At 46.4% G+C, this 20,341-nt stretch overlaps 1 protein-coding gene across 4 annotated transcripts in view; it reads right to left on the bottom strand.

The window, feature by feature from the left end:
* Positions 1 to 1,936: 1,936 nt before the first annotated feature.
* Positions 1,937 to 20,341, bottom strand: part of DAPK1 (death associated protein kinase 1) — a 165,912-nt gene continuing 147,507 nt past the window's right edge. For all 4 annotated transcript variants that reach the window (XM_060235449.1, XM_060235445.1, XM_060235446.1 and 1 more), the window contains exons 21-26: positions 12,205 to 12,393; positions 8,761 to 8,958; positions 6,661 to 6,799; positions 6,167 to 6,287; positions 5,097 to 5,285; positions 1,937 to 4,321 (exon numbers count right to left, since the gene is read on the bottom strand). In XM_060235449.1, the coding sequence (XP_060091432.1) occupies positions 3,089 to 4,321; positions 5,097 to 5,285; positions 6,167 to 6,287; positions 6,661 to 6,799; positions 8,761 to 8,958; positions 12,205 to 12,393 (2,069 nt within the window). In that variant the 3' untranslated portion in view covers positions 1,937 to 3,088. The remainder of the gene's footprint in view (positions 4,322 to 5,096; positions 5,286 to 6,166; positions 6,288 to 6,660; positions 6,800 to 8,760; positions 8,959 to 12,204; positions 12,394 to 20,341) is intronic.

The raw sequence follows: 20,341 nt of genomic DNA, 5'->3' as shown, positions 1-20,341 counted from the left end.
CTGCCTGGCTTCCTACTGAGGCAGCTTTCAGACGGGGAGTTTCCTAAGCAGAGCTCTTCCAACACACTGTGGGAACCAGAGAGATTCCCCCTTCATTCTTTCCTATCCCGCCTTTTGGATTTTCAGGTGGTGATCCTATGCAGCATGGCCTTTGAATTCGGTGGCCAAGGCTCCTGAGGAAGAGGAGGCAGGCTTGGCTTTGGGAAGAAGTCTATTGTGCCTCCACAATGGGTGGGGAGTAAGTCCCACAGAGCTCAGAAGGGCTGACTTTGGAGCAAAGGCCTCTATGGGCTTGGTGGGTCCTGCTGTGTCCTCCCCCTCCTCCAGCAATCAGATCTTGTGCTGCACCCCACCTGCCTCGGTCTGGATTACCCCACAGAGCTGTGGCTGGTATTCCATGCTGGGAAAAGGTGCTGACTTCTCCATTTGCAGCACCTAATTAAATGCACATGCCCAGGGTCTTCTGGGACTGCACTGGATCCCCTGGGTTCACTGGCCATCCCAGGCTTCAGGAAGGGGGTGCCCTAAAGCCCTTGGGGGAAGCTGGGGGCCCAAAGAGGGGTGGGGGTTCATTGCGGGGTAAACAAGAGGGGTGGGAGTTCTCTGCGCCTGGCAAGCCCACCAGATTTTCTTGGAAATCCTCAGAATAACTCTCCTCCCAATCAAGCTCTTCTTTCTATAAATAGTCACCAGTCTTGAAACAAGACTGCTCGACTGCACACCAGATGCTGGCGGTCTCCCTTGCATCCCATGACATAATTACAAGGTCTGACTGCAAAGCGCTGGAGGAGTGTGAGAGGCTGGAAGCAGCCAAGGGGGAGCATGCACATCAGCCTCCTCCCAAGCCAGCTGGGGATGGCAGGGTGGGAGAATCAGCAGGAGGGCACATTCTCCCCCCATCTCTCCTGTGTCCTTCTCCACAGCCTTGCCTGGGGGGAAAGCAGGCTGAGTGCTGCGGCATCAAGAAGTCTACCAGGGCAGAGATGGAGAGACACAAAGGTACACTGACTGAGGAGCCCCCCCTTCATGAGTGGGGGGGTCTTCTAGGGGTTTTTTTACAGGGGTCTTCTTGCCAGAGTTGGCCCTGCTCAGCTTCCAAGATCTGACATGATCAGGCTTGCCTGGACTATCCAGGTCAGGGAGCAATTCAAGTTTTGTGCTCTTCATTTCCCCCATAATTAATCTGTTTTCAAAAATTGGTTATCAGTGTGCATGTGGGGTGCTAGAAGCTAGCCTTGCCTAGAGAGGCAGACAGTCTAGGGCCAGCCCAGTTTGGTGTAGTGGCTACGTGTGCAGACTCTTATCTGGGAGAACCGGGTTTGATTTCCCAGTCCCCACTCCTCCACTTACAGCTCCTGGAATGGCCTTGGATTAGCCATAGCTATCGCAGGAGTTGTCCTTGAAAGGGCAGCTGCTGTGAGAACCCACCTCACAGAGTATCTGTTGTGGGGGGGGGGGAGATACAGGAGATTGTAAGCCGGTCTGAGTCACTGATTCAGAGAGAAGGGCGAGATATAAATCTGCAGTCTGCAGTCCAGATTGGGAAAGTCCTAAAGATTTGGAAATGGAGTCTTGGGACAACAGGGACCTCAGTGGCGTGTATTGCCACGAGTCCACCTTCCAAAGCATCCATTTTCTTCAGGGTAACTGATCTATGTAGTCTGGTGATGAGTTGTAATTCCAGGGGATCCTCAGGTCTCACCTTGAGGTTGGCATCCCTAGACTGCCTTGTTAGTACTGTTTTGCTAAAAGATGCGCCATACTTAGCCATTTCTGGGTAGAAAACTGCACCATATAAAACAGGTGTCAGAGTGAGGGTTCTTAGATGTTCCTGAATTCGTCATTATCATCAGCATCAAATAGGTTTCAGTTCAAAGAATCTTTGTGGGTTAACAATACAAAAACAGATATAAATGAGAAGTGATAAAAAAGAAGCAACAAGCAACGGTTTATTTGTAAAAAAAAAAATTCTTTAAAATTTTACTACGACAAAGATTAAAGAAAAACAGTATTAATATATATACATACAATATATATGTATATACACAATATATCTTGTACCATTAAAATTACATGCTTTCAGACAGAAGAAATGATCTTGTTCCCTCATACCATTTTTAAAATCTCTCACTGCAAGAATTTCTTGCTTTCCTTTAAAAAAAAAGGCAAACCTTCAAGTATAAGAAATAAGCACACCAGTATCTGAAAGTGAAAAACCATTTGCTTCATTTCAAATGGATCATTGTTAAATACAGAGTAAAGTATGTTCAACTAACACTTGTTTGTGTGCATGTGTGCTGTGGTGATTTCTACAACTGTGTAAAATCTTTTCCTGAGATACGTGGAAATAATGGAAGGTGCAAAATCGTGGGTTTTAAAGTTTTCATTCCACTTCAACTGAAATAAAAACTGACAACGCATGACATGTTTGTACCTTCTCAGCATCCAACATGAGAGCTTTTCGATAGAATAAATTTAATGTTACCAAATACCTTAAAACAGCAAGAAAGCACAAAGGCAAGCACCACTTGTAACAACAGCATGCAGACAGTGAAACAGAGGTAGCATTGTCTTAAGAGCTTCAGCAGGATCACTTAATTTTAACCACATCATCTTCTGCAAAGGCACTCGCATTTTCATTTCTAAGCATGGCGTTAAAATCCAAATGGACTACCACTTTATTTTTCTATTTTTTAAAATTAAACAAGAACAATGAAAAAAAGGCATAAGAAATTAACATTGTCAAGGTGTAGTATTATTCTGTTAGGAAAAGTGATTAAAAAACTGCAGTTGGCTACTGAAAAGCCGGAGTCCTTTCAGTTAAAAAGACAGTATTTAAGCAGCGCAATATAGAATTAGCAGCAAACTGCAAAATACCAGAAACACACCAGCTTTTAAAATCAGAAAAATAAGAGATACATGTCACAGTTTTAAAAAAATAGGAAGACTGTCTGCTTACAAAGTGATGCTAAGGGAAAGATGGTAACCCATTTATATTGGAACTTATAAACACATACAAAACTCTGCCATACTGAATCCTCCTTCACTATCTGCAGTTAGATCAGAGTGTGCTTTCTGGCGTTTGCTTTTACCGGGAAACTACTGAGCTGATTGAATTATAAGACGTTCCACTGTTGCAGCTTGAAGCATAGGCCTCATGGCCATTAGCATCTAAACTCACCCTGAAGACAGAAGATGCTTTCAGTAAAAAGTCTGCTGCATCTCTGCGACCTAACTCCCTCAGCTTAGACATTAAGACACCCACAGTACTCTCAGGGGTATTTCCCCACTCCTGCAGAAGGGCATGGGATGGGCTTGTGATAAAGTTATTTTGACTACTACTGTTTGTATTGTATTTTGCAACAAGATCAGGAAGGCCCAAGTTCATTGCAAGAAGGCACCAATCCTTGCCCATGGGATCTGGTGGATCTAGAAGTCTACTTAATTTTCTCCTTGTAAGAAGATTCAGATCTGATACATGGATATCCATTCCCAAGCTTCCCTGTGAGTAGATATCAAGACATCCAAAGCATAAAATACTGCTAAAACTTTCTTTATAGCCACCCATAGTATTAGTCAACGAAGTCTCTTTTTGACTTTGTGCACGGAAAAAATCTCTTGGCTGATAGATCATTATCGGCTCATGGTGCTCCCTTAGCTGTTGAGGGCTGAGATAATGTTTGACTGTCAAGAATCCTGGCAATGTGGTAGCTATCAAATTATCAATGGTACTACATACTGAATCCAGCAATAAGCAGCATTTGATCTTCTCAGTTTCCAGTCCCCTAACTTGAACTTCAATACCCTGACCATTGTTGACAAGAAGCACAAGGAGTTCAGCTCCACGGTTCATGATCTTTGATCCATTTACCCACAGACGTATATCAGCATCTCCTTCTGTGCTCTGCTGATGTATCCACCTACACAGATTCACTTGAACTTTATGGAAGATTCCACAAGGAAGTGGAGTCAGGTGTTCCACAGGAACAATTCTAACACCACCATAAATCATAATTTCATCCTCCTCATCAGCCCAAGACCTATGCAGACTGTCGGTCTTGATCAAGGCAGGAATATCTACCATTGTTCCGCTGCTGAGATCTCTAGCACAGATATCCATGGCATCCAAGATTTGTATAAGTTCTTCTATATCACTGTCTGGTATCAGGCGCTGGATGTCCTCTATAGTATATCGACCTCTGTAATGATGGAGGGCTTTGGGGTTCTCTACAGACAGAAGTTTTCCAAGGACATTTGAACATAACCACCGAGGATCCAGAAGGACGACATCTTGGACTGTCTCACTCTGCATGATATTGATCTGTTCAGTAAAAGGAAGCTGCGGTCAGATTCAAATACAAGAAGAAAACAACACATGACTTTTTTTCATGGCTTGCCAATCATATTCAAATTCTCCAATGGAAAAGGTACAATTATGCCATTCTACATCCAATAAATTCTCTATTTGTGTGGAACGATGCCATACACACACAGTCCTGTCTCCTTTGGAAGACAAAAATCACACACTTTGAGTAATGAAATGTTCAACTTACTCAGGTAACTTATTTTAACTAAAACATTAAGCTGCACTATTTAACCAGAACATCTCTTCAGGAATGAGGCACAATTTGAGACTTTAGTTACTGAATGAAGTTAAAATGACAGAAAGACGGAGGAATGTGAAACAGCAGCTCGATGAGGAAATTTAGTAATTATGCCATACTACAAAACACTGCCAATTCAATTCTCTCATTTTCTGCTGTGCTTTGGAACCAGCAGAAGCAGCTAACACTGCTTTTACCTCCTCCAAAGCAGAGGAAACTCTTGTTGTGGGAGACCCCACCCCCTTCAGGGGAGGTCATCATACAACTTTCAAGTGATCTTTGGCTGTTTAAAAATTCAGCATGCTATGAGGCATCCTCTTCGTTATGAGTTCTCTGGAATATACATAAGATATAGAAAGATGAAGAGTTACTGGCAGCCACAAGTTTTAGTGGCTAATAAGCAAAGCCAAAAAATTATAACTCTGAATATTAATACGGGTCCATAAAATATGTAGAAGTGACTATCTAGTTACAAGAATGTAGATTACTTACTTCTCCTATGCTGTGTAGCTGCTGGGCAATATGTCGCAAATCATCTTCACTGGCCAATGGATTAAGCTGATCCTGCACATCATATACAAACTGCTGCAATGACATGAGCTGATTGGGTCCATTCATTTTTCTCCATGATGGTAGGGTGGAGATGATTTTTTCACACAAGTGAGTCATCGGTGGACATGTCTATGAGAAATACAATAGTGGACATTAATTCCACTTCTAGAATGTAGATTCAATTTTTTAGTATTCAAGCATATGCCTCATCAGTGCCACCCTGAATTGTTTGGACAAATGGTAGAACACAACTGGGGTAAAGTGGAAATCACCCACCTGCACATGGACTGAATGTTCAGAGTGGGAGAGCAGGCACACTGACTCTACTCCCCACCTCCATGCAGTTGCCTGAAGGTCTGCAGGGTGTGACCGCATGAAGAAAGTGGCTATATGTATGTTCTCTCCCTGGGATCAGCAACACTGCTTTATGAATGTTGCTAATCACAGGAGGGAGGGTTTGCACAGCCACCTCCTTCATGCTTCCACATACTACAGCTAACCAGGCAATTGTATGCAGGCGGGAGCTCTCTCATGCCCACTCTCCCTTCCTGTCTATTCAGTCAAAGCATAGGGGCAAGTGGGGTCACCTGGAGTGGGCTGACATTATTGGTAAGTACAGAATGCTATGGGAACGTACTGCATAAGAGGGATGCAGATATACTGCAAATGCATGTTTTAAACCTGCATTACTGGAATAAGCATCACAAAATATTTATTAAGCACTGCTTTTGTAAAAACAGGAAAACACATTTACAGTCTAATTTTACTCCCATCTTTTTTACAAATAATATCTTCCTATTCCTTTTCATCCAAAAGAGGATAAATTTAAAACAGTTGTGTAACCACCAGAGGGCACTAAAGACTGAAATGAATGAATTCCTGCAGACACAGCTTCACCAAGTCATATTTCTACTTCTTCCCTAGATAGCTATACTGCAAGCCAACTTGCATTCAAAATTCCGACAAATTAGAAAATTATGACGCAACTTATCATGGGGATCTTAACTTACAGAGATAATTTGGCTGCGTAATTCCTGAAGGTGGTTTCGGAGAATCTTCATATCTTTTGAGCCAGATGCACCAGCATCCAAAATAAATAATCTCTCCAAAATATGGAGGTCATTGCCAAACCTAAAAGACAACTTGCATCATTTTATAGTTTAAAAGGTAGCTTGTAGTTTTCCTATTTTTACACATTTTTAAAAACTAAACATCTGTAGCACAAAACCAGACATGCTGTAATACTCTTGCATCCCTATCTTATGTTGATTTACTAAGAGGGTAGAACTATCAGATACAATTGAGCACACAGTTGCAGTCGTATAGCTCACAGTAAAAGTAACAACAGTATTAAGTCACTAGAATTTTTAAACTTGTCCTTATGAAAACAGCCCTTTGTAAAAGAACTCAATTCAGTTCAATGTCTTGACAGATACATAAAAATATCTTAATATTTTCATTCATCACACAGTGCTATACTTTGTACTACATTTCTCCTCTTTACCTGTTTCTAATCTCTTTTAGTAGTGCTGTATCTTTGTCATAATGAAACTCTCCGCCAGCAGAACGTGGAAGATTGACAATGTCAGCATGCGTAGCCACCAACACAACACATAGTGGGGCTTTCAGCCTTCCTCCGAATGCTTCAAGAAGAAAAAAATGAATATTTTAGAGGAAAAGTCTTACTGTGTTTGTCAAGGATGGATTATGTATTTCTTATAAACATTTTCAGCTTTAAGAGACAGGTTTTTACTAGATTAGTCACATTTCATATTCATGGGTATACACCACAAATTCTCAAGTTGTTCTATTTCACGAACAAGGAAAAAGCAATTAGGGACTCATATTTTCACTACACACAGATTTGGGAAAGGAGCAATGTAGTTTTTTTGCTTTATTTTAGACAGCCACTTTTTTAAAATCCAAAAGCAAAACTACTGTAATACCCTTTATGAAGACCTATCAAAATGACATAGAAGTGTGGAAGCTTTTCTCATTTTCCTTGCAAAGGGAATTGAAAATGGATTTATTTTGTTTGGACCAACATGGCTACTTGGAACTTTTATCCACAGTAAAATAGGTATTCCATTTGCTTTGCTTGTTTACAGTACTACAGAGTGACAGCTGAGATTATTATATGCAAGAAAATATGTTCTAAAAATCATTCATATAGCAGTATCAATGGAACTTACAGTACTTACACAAAGATTTCTCACTTAAGTGAGAGTTAAGTGGGAAAGCCTGGGAGATATGAAAAAGAATGAAAGAAAGAGATACAAGTGGCACATGAATGAGGTAACTGAAGAGAAATGTGTATAGCTTGCTTTCTTACATCAGTCGAAAAAGAAACCTCTTATGTAATGTTTATAAAAATTAACATCAAAGAGGACAAACAAATGCCAACCACATAAATCATTCACATGCAACCTGGAGCACTTAATAGGGATGGGCATGAACCTGGAAATGGAAGTTCATCTTGATTCATGGTTCATGGGATCTCACAAACCACAAACCTTCCCGCTTACTAAACCAGTCATTTTGTGAGGTACATGATGCGGTAGAACAGCCACCCTGCGGGCTAGAGATGCCAAACTTACAGTGAGTCTTCAACTAACTCCTCTTCTACCAAAGGGAAATGGCTCCCCCTTTTCATTCTGACCCTGCGATCCTCGACTTCCAGGCCTCCTGGGGTCCCTCTTTTTGTCCTGTCCTCATTGCTGGTCTCCCTCTGACTGCTCCATGGGCCAGTTTTCCAGAACACCCCCCACTTCCATCAAAGGGAGATCATCCCCTTTTTCCTTTCAACCCTGTGATCCTCGACTTTTGGGCCTCCTGGGGTTCATCTTTTTCACTGGCCTTATCTGCTGGCCTCCAACTGCCTCATGGGCCTGTTTCCTGGAACTCCCATCGCTTCTATCAAAAGAAGATCACCTCCCTCTTTATTTCTGGATATGAGTAATTAAAAGTCATTTTAGTGTTAGGAAACTATTACCATACTAGGATAAAGTAAGCAGTAAGCAGTGGAAAATCTGACAACTTCAAGGTAATAAGATAATGAATGTCTTTGTTTCACACAGACATTATCAACACCAATAATTAAGCCAGAATTTCTGGTTGTTGGGAGATAAACCAAGCATCTTAACTTTGTTCTTCCAACAAATTGTCATGGTAGATGAAAGAGTGCTTCATTGAGATAAAGCTAAATGAATGGTGTCCAAAACAAATGAATTTAATCCTCTTCAAAATATGGAATAATTAAGTTTATTGGTATGGTTTATATCTCCAGGTAATGTGACCAATTAAAATATTAGGCCAGTGATCCCGTTAAAGAAGCAGTCTTCACAGCAAGAAAACCCATTGTATATAAAGTTAAATTTGCATCGATAAAATACTAGACTACAAAGATAGGACATCAATCAACAAACAGAACCCACCAAACCAAGGAGAAACAAGTTGCCCTTTCTCTTTTTACAATAAAGAGGTAGCAGACTAAAGTGTGTGTGTGTGTGTATGTGTGTGTGTGTGTGTATATATATATATATATATATATATGAGAGAGAGAGAGAGAGAGAGAGAGAGAGAGAGAGAGAGAGAGAGCGCATACCTACAGGTTCTTCAACAGGAACAAGCGATTTTAGGAAACTAAGCCAAAAGGTCACTTGATTCAACTGTATTTCATATGGTTCTTCAAGACTAAAAAGCACTATGTGAACTGAGGTGGGGTCATTGGCAGCAAAGTAATCATAGCAGCAGAAATATACAGGATTCCCAGAGAATTCCCATACACTGAAATCACCAATTCCTGCAAAAAGCAAATAAATGTCATCAAGTCAGTAAGATGCAAACAATTTCTATATACATCAGGGGTCCTTAGTCTTTTAAAGCCTGTGCTCATGTTTGGAATTTTGAAAGGAGGTAGTGAGCACTACCCTAAAATGGCTGCCACAGGAAGCAGAGCCAAACTCAATAACTCCCTCCTCATTTTGCAAAATAATTGCATTGGATTGAAAGCATGCTGAACACATGAAGTTGGCCATTGGTATGCTAAGGTATTTAATGTACATTGGCTGGAAGCAGGGTCCAGCCACTGAGAGACAGCAAGCTTGGAAAAGGAGGTGGGTTTCTACTCCTTAACACCCATCTTCCCTCATGCAGCCCAGTTCCCTGGACTGCAACACTTCATGCCATCACTCCCCATCCATCTCATTTTAACTAACTAAGAACTAAGGGAGCAGATTTATCCTAACCCTATTTACGGGTTTACACTGAACACAAGTAAAATCTGTGTATAGTATATACTTGATTGCTCTTTGAATAGACAATGCATGTAGAGCTGAATGTGTGATAAGGACCTCACATTTATTCAGGTACTGGTCACCAGATTCTTTCAGGAAGAGAATGCATGTTGGCTTTCTTTCAGACAGATGTACGCACATACAGGAAAGGCATATATGCGTTCACTATGGCATGTGAACAGGGCTAATGAACAAGACTATTAGTCTATGAAGCTCAGAAACGTCTCTGCTCTGACCCACCAAACATTCTGGGTGACATTCTAATTTAGTGATATTCATGTTATTTAAATTTATCTCAGGCTTTCCATATTAATATGGCTTTGCGCGATTGTTTTAAAAATGTTTTAACAATGTTTTCTTGTACATTTTAAAATAATAAAAAAGAGAAATAAAAAGAAACAAAGGAATGTTTGGGGGGAGGCAGGGAAAGAGAATAAAAAGGAAAGAAGAAATATCTAAGGAGTGAGGGAAAACAGAAGGGGTCATTAAAAAGGAAAGCCTCAGAGAGGGAGAAGACAAAGGTAAATGTAACCACTAAGTGATTAAGGAAAGCCCAGGTAATTACCAGTCTCTTTATCCTTCAGTGGTTGTGGCTACTATTGCTGCCATTGAAAGCCCATTAATTTGAAAGAGTGCAGCCAATAACAAATCCTGCCTTACAGTGGCCCCACCCACTTTCTGAAAAGCTCAGTGGGAACCAGGGAAAGTACTGCCTCTCCCATGGTGCCCACGGGTGCCATGTCACAGACCTGGGACCATACATTAATTTAAAAAAAAAACACAAGAGAAAGAAGCTGCAAGCCTGTATCCACATAAATTTGTTTAAGACACACTGATTTGAACATGAGCAACTGATTGCAAGACTGGAGTCAAAATGACATAATCTCACCCATGACAGTAACTCAGTGATTTCTGCACATGCCTTTAACATTGTGATAAAGTACAGCCTTCCTCAGGGCTGGCCCTACAGAACATGGCGCCCCAGGCAGCCTCGCTGCCCACCTGCCCCACTCTGCGGCGCCTCCTTCTCTCTCCCTCACAATTTTAATGCCTGGACTCTTAAAAGGCCCCCCCCCTCACCAATCGGTAAAACCTCGCAGGAGGTCAGCTCCTATGCCGGCCCTCAGGCAAGCTTGTGATCAGCGCTGAGGCAATGGCAGCAGGAAGGACGAGTTAGCTGCTGAGAAAAAGCACCCGCCGCTTCCTCCCCACTTCCTCCCTGGATTGCATGGGAAGGAAGTGGGGAGGAGGCAGCAGTGGTAGCAGCTCTTTCTTAGTGGCTCACTCCTTCCCACCACCACTGCCCGTGTGCTGATCACCAACACGCCTGACGGCTGGCATAGGAGCTGCTGGTCTTTGGCGTGGTTTTACCCGCAGATCAGTTGATCGGTATGCGTGTGTGCGGAGGGGTGACCTTTAAAGAGTCCGTGGAGCATGGCGCTTCACCGCCCGTTCCTGGGCATTAAAATAGTGAGGAAGGGAGGGAGGGGGAGGCAAATAGGGATTTGCCTAGGAGGCGAGGGCTGAATTCGGCGCACTTGCCCTGCCAGCACCCTAGGCAAATGCCTAGTTTGCCTAGTGGGCTGGCCAGCCCTGGCCTTCCTACAGAAACACACATGAAGTTGCCTTATACTGAATCAGACCATTGGTTCATCAAAGTCAGTATTGTCTACTCAGATTGGCAGCAGTTTTTCAGGGTCTCAGGCAGAGGTCTTTCACATCACCTCCTGCTTGGTCCTTTTAATTGGAGATGCCAGAGACTGAACCTGGGACCTTCTTTATGCCAAACAGATGTTTTACCACTGAGCCATGGCCCTTCCTCTGACAATAAGACAAACAGATAAAACTCTCATTCTTGCAGAAATGCAGTATATAACCTTCTGTAAAGCATACTCTCACATTCACATCAGGTCATTTTCAGTTTTCTTTCTTGACAGATTCTTAAATATATTACACTTTGCGGCATCAAGTGGCAAAAAAGAATAATTTGTGTTTCTCATGACTGAAAATGAGTAATGCTTAATCTGCAAAATCAGAGTGGGATTATAATAGTCACAGCTGGTTGCTAATTGTCATTTTATGGTCACAGAAAGTGCTTTTTATGACCAGCTGTGTTTTGATGAAGATGAAAGAGTATTCCATTTTCTCCAGAAAATAATAAGCATTTATTAATTTTTGTTTAGTAAATCGTAATTAATGTGATTTATAAATAAATATTTCCTGTGGAAAACCACAAAAGCCTTTGACATTTGACAATGGAATGGCCACCTTTAGCTACACAGCCGAAGGGAAACTTGGCATAGGATTTCAGCTATTGTATGTTTCAGCTGGTAGCTTGAATCCAAGTTTTTCTCACCAACTCCCCCCTCCTGCTGTACTGGAGGGACTGTCCCTCAGGACCAGCATTACAGGGATCATTTTAGGCTACTGTGGGGGGGGGGGGAAGGCAAAGATATCCCATTCTGCTGACAGACGAGCCTTTTGTTAGCGAATATCCTGGGAATGAGCTTGTATTTAACTGGCAATTCATTTCCCATAACTAAAACTGATGCCACTATCTCATCTTCAGCATTTATTACGGCAGGGTACCTAGTATGTATATGTACTAGTTATATATATGTACATAAAATCACACTGAGCTGCTTAAAATGTTCAATGGAACACTAGTGGAGATTTCAATGTGAACTATTTTTTCATTGAGGACATGCCAGTTGCATTAAAAGTAAATCATATGCTATGAATCCATATTTTACCGTTCAGATAAGCATTCTGCACATCAATGGCCTTTGTAGACTGGTCATCTGTTGAACAGTGGGAATGGTGAGCAGGAGAAACAAATACTTCCAACATCCCTTTGGTCAGGCCTGGCTCAAACATCATGCTGCGGCTTCTCACACTAACATTCTCACAGCCAGGATAGAGATTTGTAATACTTACAGAAACTGGATTGTAGGAGAGGAGGAAAAAAAAAGATCACAAAACTTGAAAAATTTACAACCAGATTATTTCAAAGTCATAAGGAATTGACAACAACAAGAAGAAAATAAGCTCCTAGTGCTATCAGCAGCTGCCAGGAATATTCTTTTAGGATTTACAAGTGCGTAGTAATCAATCACAACCAAAGCACTCCATGGTCCTTGGAGATGATTCAGCTGTTTGGAATAGCCCTCTGGTGACAGGGAAATCTTTTCTAACATATCTAATTAGGCATAAAAGGAGGAGAGAGATCTAGAGAGGTTGGGTTCTCAGTAGAGTGGATTTATTATGCTTAGGCTGTATTTATTTTTAATAGCCTACATGTTAGGCTGCATTTTAAAAGTATTTTACTTCCTCCATGTTATTATAAGCATGGATTAAAATTAACAGATCAACACAGTAATTTGAACTAGAATGTTATTCTCTAGTTTTAAGGAAATGAACCATAACACTATATTTGGCTGAAAACAGGGTACTTGGAAAAAAAGGGGTTTTGAGCATTAAAAAGGGAGGTGTCTTCAACTCACAAGCATATTTACTGATATATAAAGTTGCCCCCATTCTATTATTGGCAAGCTCTGCTGTATGTGAGGGTACCACTCTCTCAGCCTTCAGACATATGCAAGGGGGTGTGCCTTTCATTCACCAAGTGAGAAAGTACAGAGGCCTGATGTAACTATGAGAGGCCAGCTGAGCTACTCCATCAGCTAGGGAGGAGGCTAGAAGCAGCCAGCATGACCCATCACCCTGAGTACAGAGAAGCTTCCATGGAGTGGGTGGGTGGAAAGGAGGGCTGACTTGAGCTGTGTGGAGAAGAGCAGAGGTCAGGGAACGGCCCACATGGGCTACGAGCACAGATGGAGTAGATGAAGGGAAGAGCAATATGGCTCCACTTCATAGCCACTCAGTGACTCTTGGGATGGTGCCATGAGTGTCAGCAGCCCCAGAAAAAAAATCTAGTAAATACATGGCAGTTTGCCATGGGGTCTTGCAGCTATACTGTAGTTGCTAGTTTCTGGTGGCCACTTGTGCTGCTGTATTGGTGTTGTATATAATTCCTGTCTTCTCTTCTGTGCTTTTTGTGGCAACTGAAACAGCCCAAGGTCGGGGGGGAGTGGTATTTGCTTTATTGGGAGCCAGTACGTGCAATGGTTCCCAACAGAGAAAAAACCAGGTTGCTTACCTGTAACAGATGATCTTCAAGTGGTCACCTGTGCAGTAATACAATTGAGTTTCGGGCCCTGAATGAACTCGACCTCAGAGATTTGCAAGAGCAGCATCAGCATTTTTTGGGTGGGCTTTCCCCCCAGGCCCAGAAGCGGTTGGTGTGCATGTCCTGAACTTGGGTGAAGGCCTGCCTCCTGCTCAGTTTCCTCCAGCTGCCGCTGGTCAATACATCTGTAGGTAAGTTGACGAGTGAGCTAGCAGTGGGGAAGGCTGGACAGGTCATGTGTGACTGAACAGGTAACCACTAAAAGATTACAGGTAAGCAACCTGTTTATCTTCTTCGTGTTCCCTGTGCAGTCCCACACTTGGGTGAATAGCAAGCTATGATGCAGGATGGTGGGTGCTGGCCATTGTAGTGCAGTGCTGGAAGGAATCATAGGTTAGACATGCATAGTTATTGGTTCTAGGCTCACCTGATGCCCTGGCTGCAGAGTTACTTGAGGATGGACTGCAAGATGGAGAGGCTGAAGAATGCGTCTCTGTGTGCAAAGATGTCAAGAGAGTAGTGTGTCATGAATGTGGATTGTGAGGACCATGTTGCAGCTGCACACATGTCTTCCAACAGAATCCCATGGAGGAAAGCGGAGGATGTTGCGACTGCCCTTGTGGAGTGAGTGCGAAGTGTGTCAGGTAAGTATTCTGCTAATTTGTAGCATAGTTTGATGACATTTGTCACCTATTTAGAGTATCGCTGGGTTGAGATGTGAGCACCTTGGTGTGGTTTGCCATAGGCAATGAACAGTCTTTGGTCCTTCCAAAAGGGGTGAGTTCTTTTACCTAGACAGAGGCACGGGGGACGTCCAGAGTGCGGAGGGCTCTTTGAAGTTGGTCCGATGGGTTCAGGAAGAATGTTGGTAGCATTGTTGGTTGAAAGAGGTGGAAGGGTGACACAACCTTTGGGAGGAAGGACGGGTCTGATCTAAGGACTCCTTGTGGAAGATTGTGTAAAGTGGGTCACACCGAAAAGCACAGATGTCACTGACCCTCTTTGCAGAGGTTATTGCCACCAGGAAGGCTGTCTTCCACGATAGTAGGTGAAGTGATGTGAAGGCCAGAGGCTCAAATGGTTTCCCCATCAGCTAATTAAGGACTAAGGATAGGCACCAGGAGGGTATGAAGGGCTTCAAGGGTGGTTAAGGTACAGCATGCCCTTCAGGAAGTCCCTGGATACTGGGTGGGAGAAGACAGTCCGGGAGTCAACTATGGAGTGGAAGGCTGAAATTGCCAACAGGTGGACTCTGATAGATGAGGTGCTGAGGCAGGAGTCAGACAGGGAGAGAAGGTAGGACAAGACTGTAGGCAATGGGGCATTGTATGGTTCGAGTGAGTGCTGTGCAGTGAATGCGGAAAAGTGCTTCCATTTAGCTGAATAAGATTTGAGTGTGAATGGCTTTCTAGAGTTTAGGAGCACCTGGCGAATGTCAGCAAGAAAGTTCATGGTTGAATCCTCCCGGCTGTAAGGTGGAAGAGTGTTGGGTTGTGATATAGTACTGCTCTGCCTTGCTGGGTCAGGATGTCTGGTGCCATTGGTAGGTGCTGGTATGTGTTCTGAGAGAGGTAGAGGAGGCTGAAAAACCATGGTTGGTGTGGCCACCAGGGGGTCACCAGTATGCAGTTTGTCCTGATCTTCTGGATGGCGTGGGCAATGAGGGGGAATGGTGGGAAGATGAAGCACAGAGTACCCTTCCAGGAGTGGAGGAAGGCACCCCTGAGGGAGTTGTTGGATGGAGTGCCCCAGCTGAAGAAGTGAGGGCACTTTGCATTCTGGGAGTTTGTGAAGACATTGACTTGGGGTTGACCCCACATCGAAAAGATGGGTTGGGTATAGGAATTCTTCAGTTCCCATTCGTGACCATTTGGTCTGGTTCTGCTGAGAGCATCCACATGCATGTTTTGCATGCCGGGAGCATGGACTGCTGAGGTGAAATTGGTTGGCAATGCACCATCTCCAAAGCATCATGGCCTTCCGGCAATGTTTGCTGGAGACCGTTCCACCCTGCTTGTTTATGTAGTAGACAGTGGCTATATTGTTGGAGAGTATCTGGACGTGCCAGCCTTTCAAGTGGAGGAGGAAGGACTTGAGAGCGCAGTGGACTGACATCAGTTCCAGGCAGTTGAGGTGTAGGCCGCTTTTCCGCAGAGGACTAGGTGCTTTGAGCAGTTAATGTTCCGCAATGTTTCCCCCAGTCAAAGAGGGATGCGTTGGTAGTTAGCGTGGCTGGGGGGTGGGGTGGGTTGTGTTGGAATGGCATACCTACCAGTAGGTTGTTGCTGCTGAGCCACCAGTGGAGTGAGCGGAGGACTGATGGTTCGACTTGTAGATGGGTTGGATTTCGGTTGCTGCTGGGGGGAGAAGTTGCAGATGAACCAGAATTGAAGGGGTCTCATGTTGAGGGATGCGTAGGGGACGACACATGTTGTGGCGGCCATATGTCCAAGTAGACATTGTACAGAGTGGGCCGTTTTGACTGGTGTGTCCAGGAACATCTGGAACAGGGACTGGAGAGTATATGCATGGTCTGTTGGAAGGAACGCTCTGTAATTCAGTGTCGAGGCATGCTCTAATGAACTGAATATGTTTTGGTGGGTTGGTGATGGGATTTTTCCAGTTTCACTGAGAGGCCTAGGCTGGACAAAAGTCTCAGCGTTGTGGAGATGTCCTGGAGTAATTGTTGTGGCGTGGGGGCTACTATCAGCCAGTTGTCTATGTATGGAAAGATTTGGATAGAGTGTTGGTGTAGTGCTGCTGCCACGACAGCCATGCACTTCGTGAACACCTGTGGTGTCATTGAGAGGCTGAAGGGGAGGACCTGGTATTGGTAGTGATGTTGCCCAACAGTGAAGTGAAGGCATCGGTGGTGGTGTGGTTGGATGGATACATGGAAGTAGGCATCCTGGAGGTCCAAGGATGCCAGCCACGAGTCTCTTGGGAGGAGTTGTAGTATTGTCTGGCAGGTAATCATCCAGAACTTCCTGGGGTTCATGAGGGGTTCAAGCCTCACAAGTCCATGATAGAGCATTTGCCCCTGTCTCGTTTTGGGATGATGAAGTATCTTGAGTAGAAGCCTTTTCCTTGTTGGGATGGAGGTACTGGTTCTATGGCTCATTTTGATAACAATGCACATACTTCTTTGTCCAAGGCCGGGGATGATGGTGTTGAGATGAAGTGGGGCATGCGAGGTGGGTTTGTGAATTTGACTGCATACCCCAATCTGATGATGGTGAGCACTCAGATGTCCGATGTTATGGACTCCCACTGATGTTGGAAGGGGGAGTGTCTGGTTCCTGGGGTAGCGGTGGGGGGTGGGGGAAGTTCTGGAGGGGCGAATAGGTCACAGGGGCTCTTTGCCTTGAGGAGAGCATTTTACCGGTTGTGGTTTTTGCTTGGTTGAGAAGGATGATCTCGTTGTGCTAATGGAGGCCCTGTATTTCCAGGTGTCAGAGTGGCGTGTGGAGTACGGCTTGGATTGGTGGAGGGATGACCACTGATGAGGCTTGTAGGTTTTTGAGGAGGCCAAAGGCTGTCCAGTGAATAGGTCATTTAGCATGTAGAATGGGGCATCTTCCTTGGGGATGTCCTGAAGGTTGCCTGTTTTGAGGGGTGCCCCTAGTGCAGCTGAGGTCGCTTTAGGTTGTTGGGGGACAGTAGCCTGAGAGGCTGTATATGTGGTTGCAGCTGCTCGAAGTGCCTAGATTCAAGACTGAAGGTATGTATCCAGATATCATGGGTAGTGTTCCTCCCTGGGTTGCGATGGGGAATGATGTTGGTACCAGTGCCAGTGATCGGCATATCTGGGGGAGGGAGATTGTGAGCTGGATGATCTTGATCAGCGATGGTGAGAGGGTCGTCACCTTCTAGAGTGGGATCGAGGGCAGGCTTGGTGTGACTGGGAACGTGACTGACTGTGGGATGGTGTGAGCCTTCACCTGGAACGGGATCGACTTCGTGCTTGAGAGCGGCTGTCCTGGCATCGACTCTGTGTGTCACGGCCCGAGTCTCTGACACGAAGCTGCGGCTGCTATCGTCCTGGCAACGAGCCAGGACCTCTCGCAGACAGCTCAGGCGAAGCACAGGGAGTGGTCGTAAAACAGTCCAGTTGATTGATAACGTAAACAGGCAGGCTGGAGGGTGAGACGGAAGCTTGGTCAGGGAAGCCGAGAGTCAGAAACCGGGGAGCCGAGCCGAAAGTCAGAAGCCGGGAAACAGAGCCGAGAGTCAGAAGCCGGGAAGCAAAGCCGAGATCAAACGATACCTAAGCCAGTCCGATAAGCAAAGCCAGAGTCCAGAATACCAGTCTATGAGTCAGGCCGGGTCAGGAATGCACAGGTTCTGTCCGAAGCAAGGGGTGCGAGACGCAGACACATCCAAGGGTGTTCGCTTGTTGCCAGCACAGTTTGGCCTGAGGCCAGGATCCCAGATATACTGCTGGCTAATTGGCTCGTTAGAACTCCGGGCTCAGATCTCTTCTAGCCCGCATGCGCGCCTCTCTACGCCTGTTCCTGAATTCCAGGCGTCTCCTCTCGCGCAGGCGGGCCCCAGGTGTTGGTGAGTCTGGGGGAGATGAGCTAGTACCTGGTGTGGCCAGATTGGTTTCAGGTGGCCCCTGCTGCTGGCTGGCTCCTTCAGGACTTACGTCCTCTGTTGCTGAAGGCATCTGCACAGCAGGGGCGGGGTCAGAAGCAGGCACCTGCTCTGAGTCAGCAGGGGCAGGCATGACACTATCCCCCCCCTCAGGCCCCCCCTCATCCAAGCCGCCTGGCTTATCTGGGTAGGCCTCATGAAACTGCCGGAGCAGGTCAGGGGTATGCAGGTGGGCAGCCGGTTCCCAGGAGCGATCCTCGGGAGGGTAGCCTTCCCAGTCCACCAGGTACTGGAGTTGACCTCGGTGCAGCCGGGAGTCTAGGATCTGGTGGACTTCAAACTCTTCCTCATCGTCCACCAGCACCGGTGGTGGAGGCGGTGGTGGAACGTCCCTGTTTGGGTCCGGCGCTGCCGCTGGTTGGAGGAGGGAGCGGTGGAATACGGGGTGTATCCGGAGGTGGGCCGGAAGGCGTAGGCGGAATGCCACGGGGTTGACTTGCGCCTCTACGGGGAAGGGCCCGATGAACCGATCGGTTAGCTTGGAGGACCGGCCAGGAGTCCGGAGGTACCGGGTCGAGAGCCAGACGGAATCTCCGACCTTGAGGGGGGCTCCGTCCTGGCGATGTCGGTCCGCGGCCAGTTTGTAAGCGTCCTTGGCGCGCTGGAGCTGGGTGCGCAGGAGGGCGTGGAGCGCGTGGAGTTCCTCAAGTCGGTCGGTGGCTGCGGGAACGTTGGCGGAGGGGCCGAGCGGAGGGAAGAATCGGGGGTGCAGTCCATAGTTGGCGGCAAACGGCGTGGTCCGCGTAGAGCTGTGGACTGCGTTGTTATACGCGAACTCTGCCAGGGGTAGCAGAGTGGCCCAGTTGTCTTGCTGATAGCTGGTATAGCAGCGCAAGTACTGCTCCAAGGTGGCGTTGGTCCGCTCGGTCTGCCCGTCGGTCTGGGGATGGTAGGCGGAAGACAGGTGTAGTTCTGTCCCCAAACCGTGCTGGAAGGCCTGCCAAAAGCGGGATGTGAATTGTGGGCCCCGATCCGAGATGACCTGTGTGGGTAACCCGTGCAGGCGGAAGACGTGGTTTAGGTACAGCTGGGCAGTCTCCGGCCCGGATGGTACTCTGGCACAGGGGACGAAGTGGGCCATTTTGGTGAACAGGTCCACCACAACGAAAATGCAGGTGTGGCCCTGGGATCGTGGCAGGTCTACGATAAAGTCCATGGACACCACGTCCCAGGGACCGGCGGGAGTCGGCAGGGGTTGCAGGAGACCGGAGGGCTTGGCCGGTACGTTCTTGGCTCGGCGGCAGACCTCGCAAGACGCCACGTAGCGACTAACGTCCGCTCGGACGCGAGGCCACCAGAAGTCCCGGGTCAACAGATGGGCGGTCTTGTGCTGCCCGAAGTGCCCAGCCGGGGGGGCATCGTGGGCCAGCCGGAGGATGCGGGATCGGAGAGGCCCGGGAGGGACGTACAACTGCTCCCGATGGTAGAGCAGCCCATCCCGGGTGGATAGTTCTCCGGCAGGGTCTTGCTGCGGTTCCTGCAGGTGTTTCTGCGCCCACGGGTCGGTGTCTTGGCTGGCCTGTATCTCGGCCACCAGGGCGGGTGCGGTCAGAGTGGCGGCAAAGACCGAGGGTGGCAGAATACTAGCCCTGGGGGCTTCGGTGGCACTAGAGGTGTTATAGTCCGGCCGGCGGGACAGAGCGTCGGCTCTCTGGTTCTGGGAGTGCGGGACGTAGGTGATGGTAAAGTCAAATCGTGAGAAGAACAGGGACCACCGGATCTGCCGCTGGTTCAGCCGGCGGGTGGTCTGCAAATGTTCCAGGTTACGATGGTCGGTGAAGACTTGGACCGGATGCCTGGCCCCCTCAAGGTGGTGGCGCCAGACCTCAAAGGCCACCTTGATAGCCAGGAGCTCTCTCTCCCAAATGGTGTAATTGCGTTCGGCAGCCGAGAGCTGCCGGGAGTAGTAGGCGCAGGGCTGCCATGGCTGGCTAGGCTCGTCCCGCTGGGAGAGCACGGCTCCGAGGGCCACATTGGAGGCGTCTGCTTCCACCATGAAGGGCAAGCTCGGGTCAGGGTACCGCAGAAGGGGACTGGAGGAAAAA

Source organism: Heteronotia binoei, chromosome 4 (assembly GCF_032191835.1).
Source record: "Heteronotia binoei isolate CCM8104 ecotype False Entrance Well chromosome 4, APGP_CSIRO_Hbin_v1, whole genome shotgun sequence".
In the NCBI taxonomy this organism is placed as follows: domain Eukaryota; kingdom Metazoa; phylum Chordata; class Lepidosauria; order Squamata; family Gekkonidae; genus Heteronotia; species Heteronotia binoei.
The sequence above is the reverse complement of the archived record's forward strand: the minus strand, read 5'-3'. Positions and strand labels throughout refer to the sequence as shown.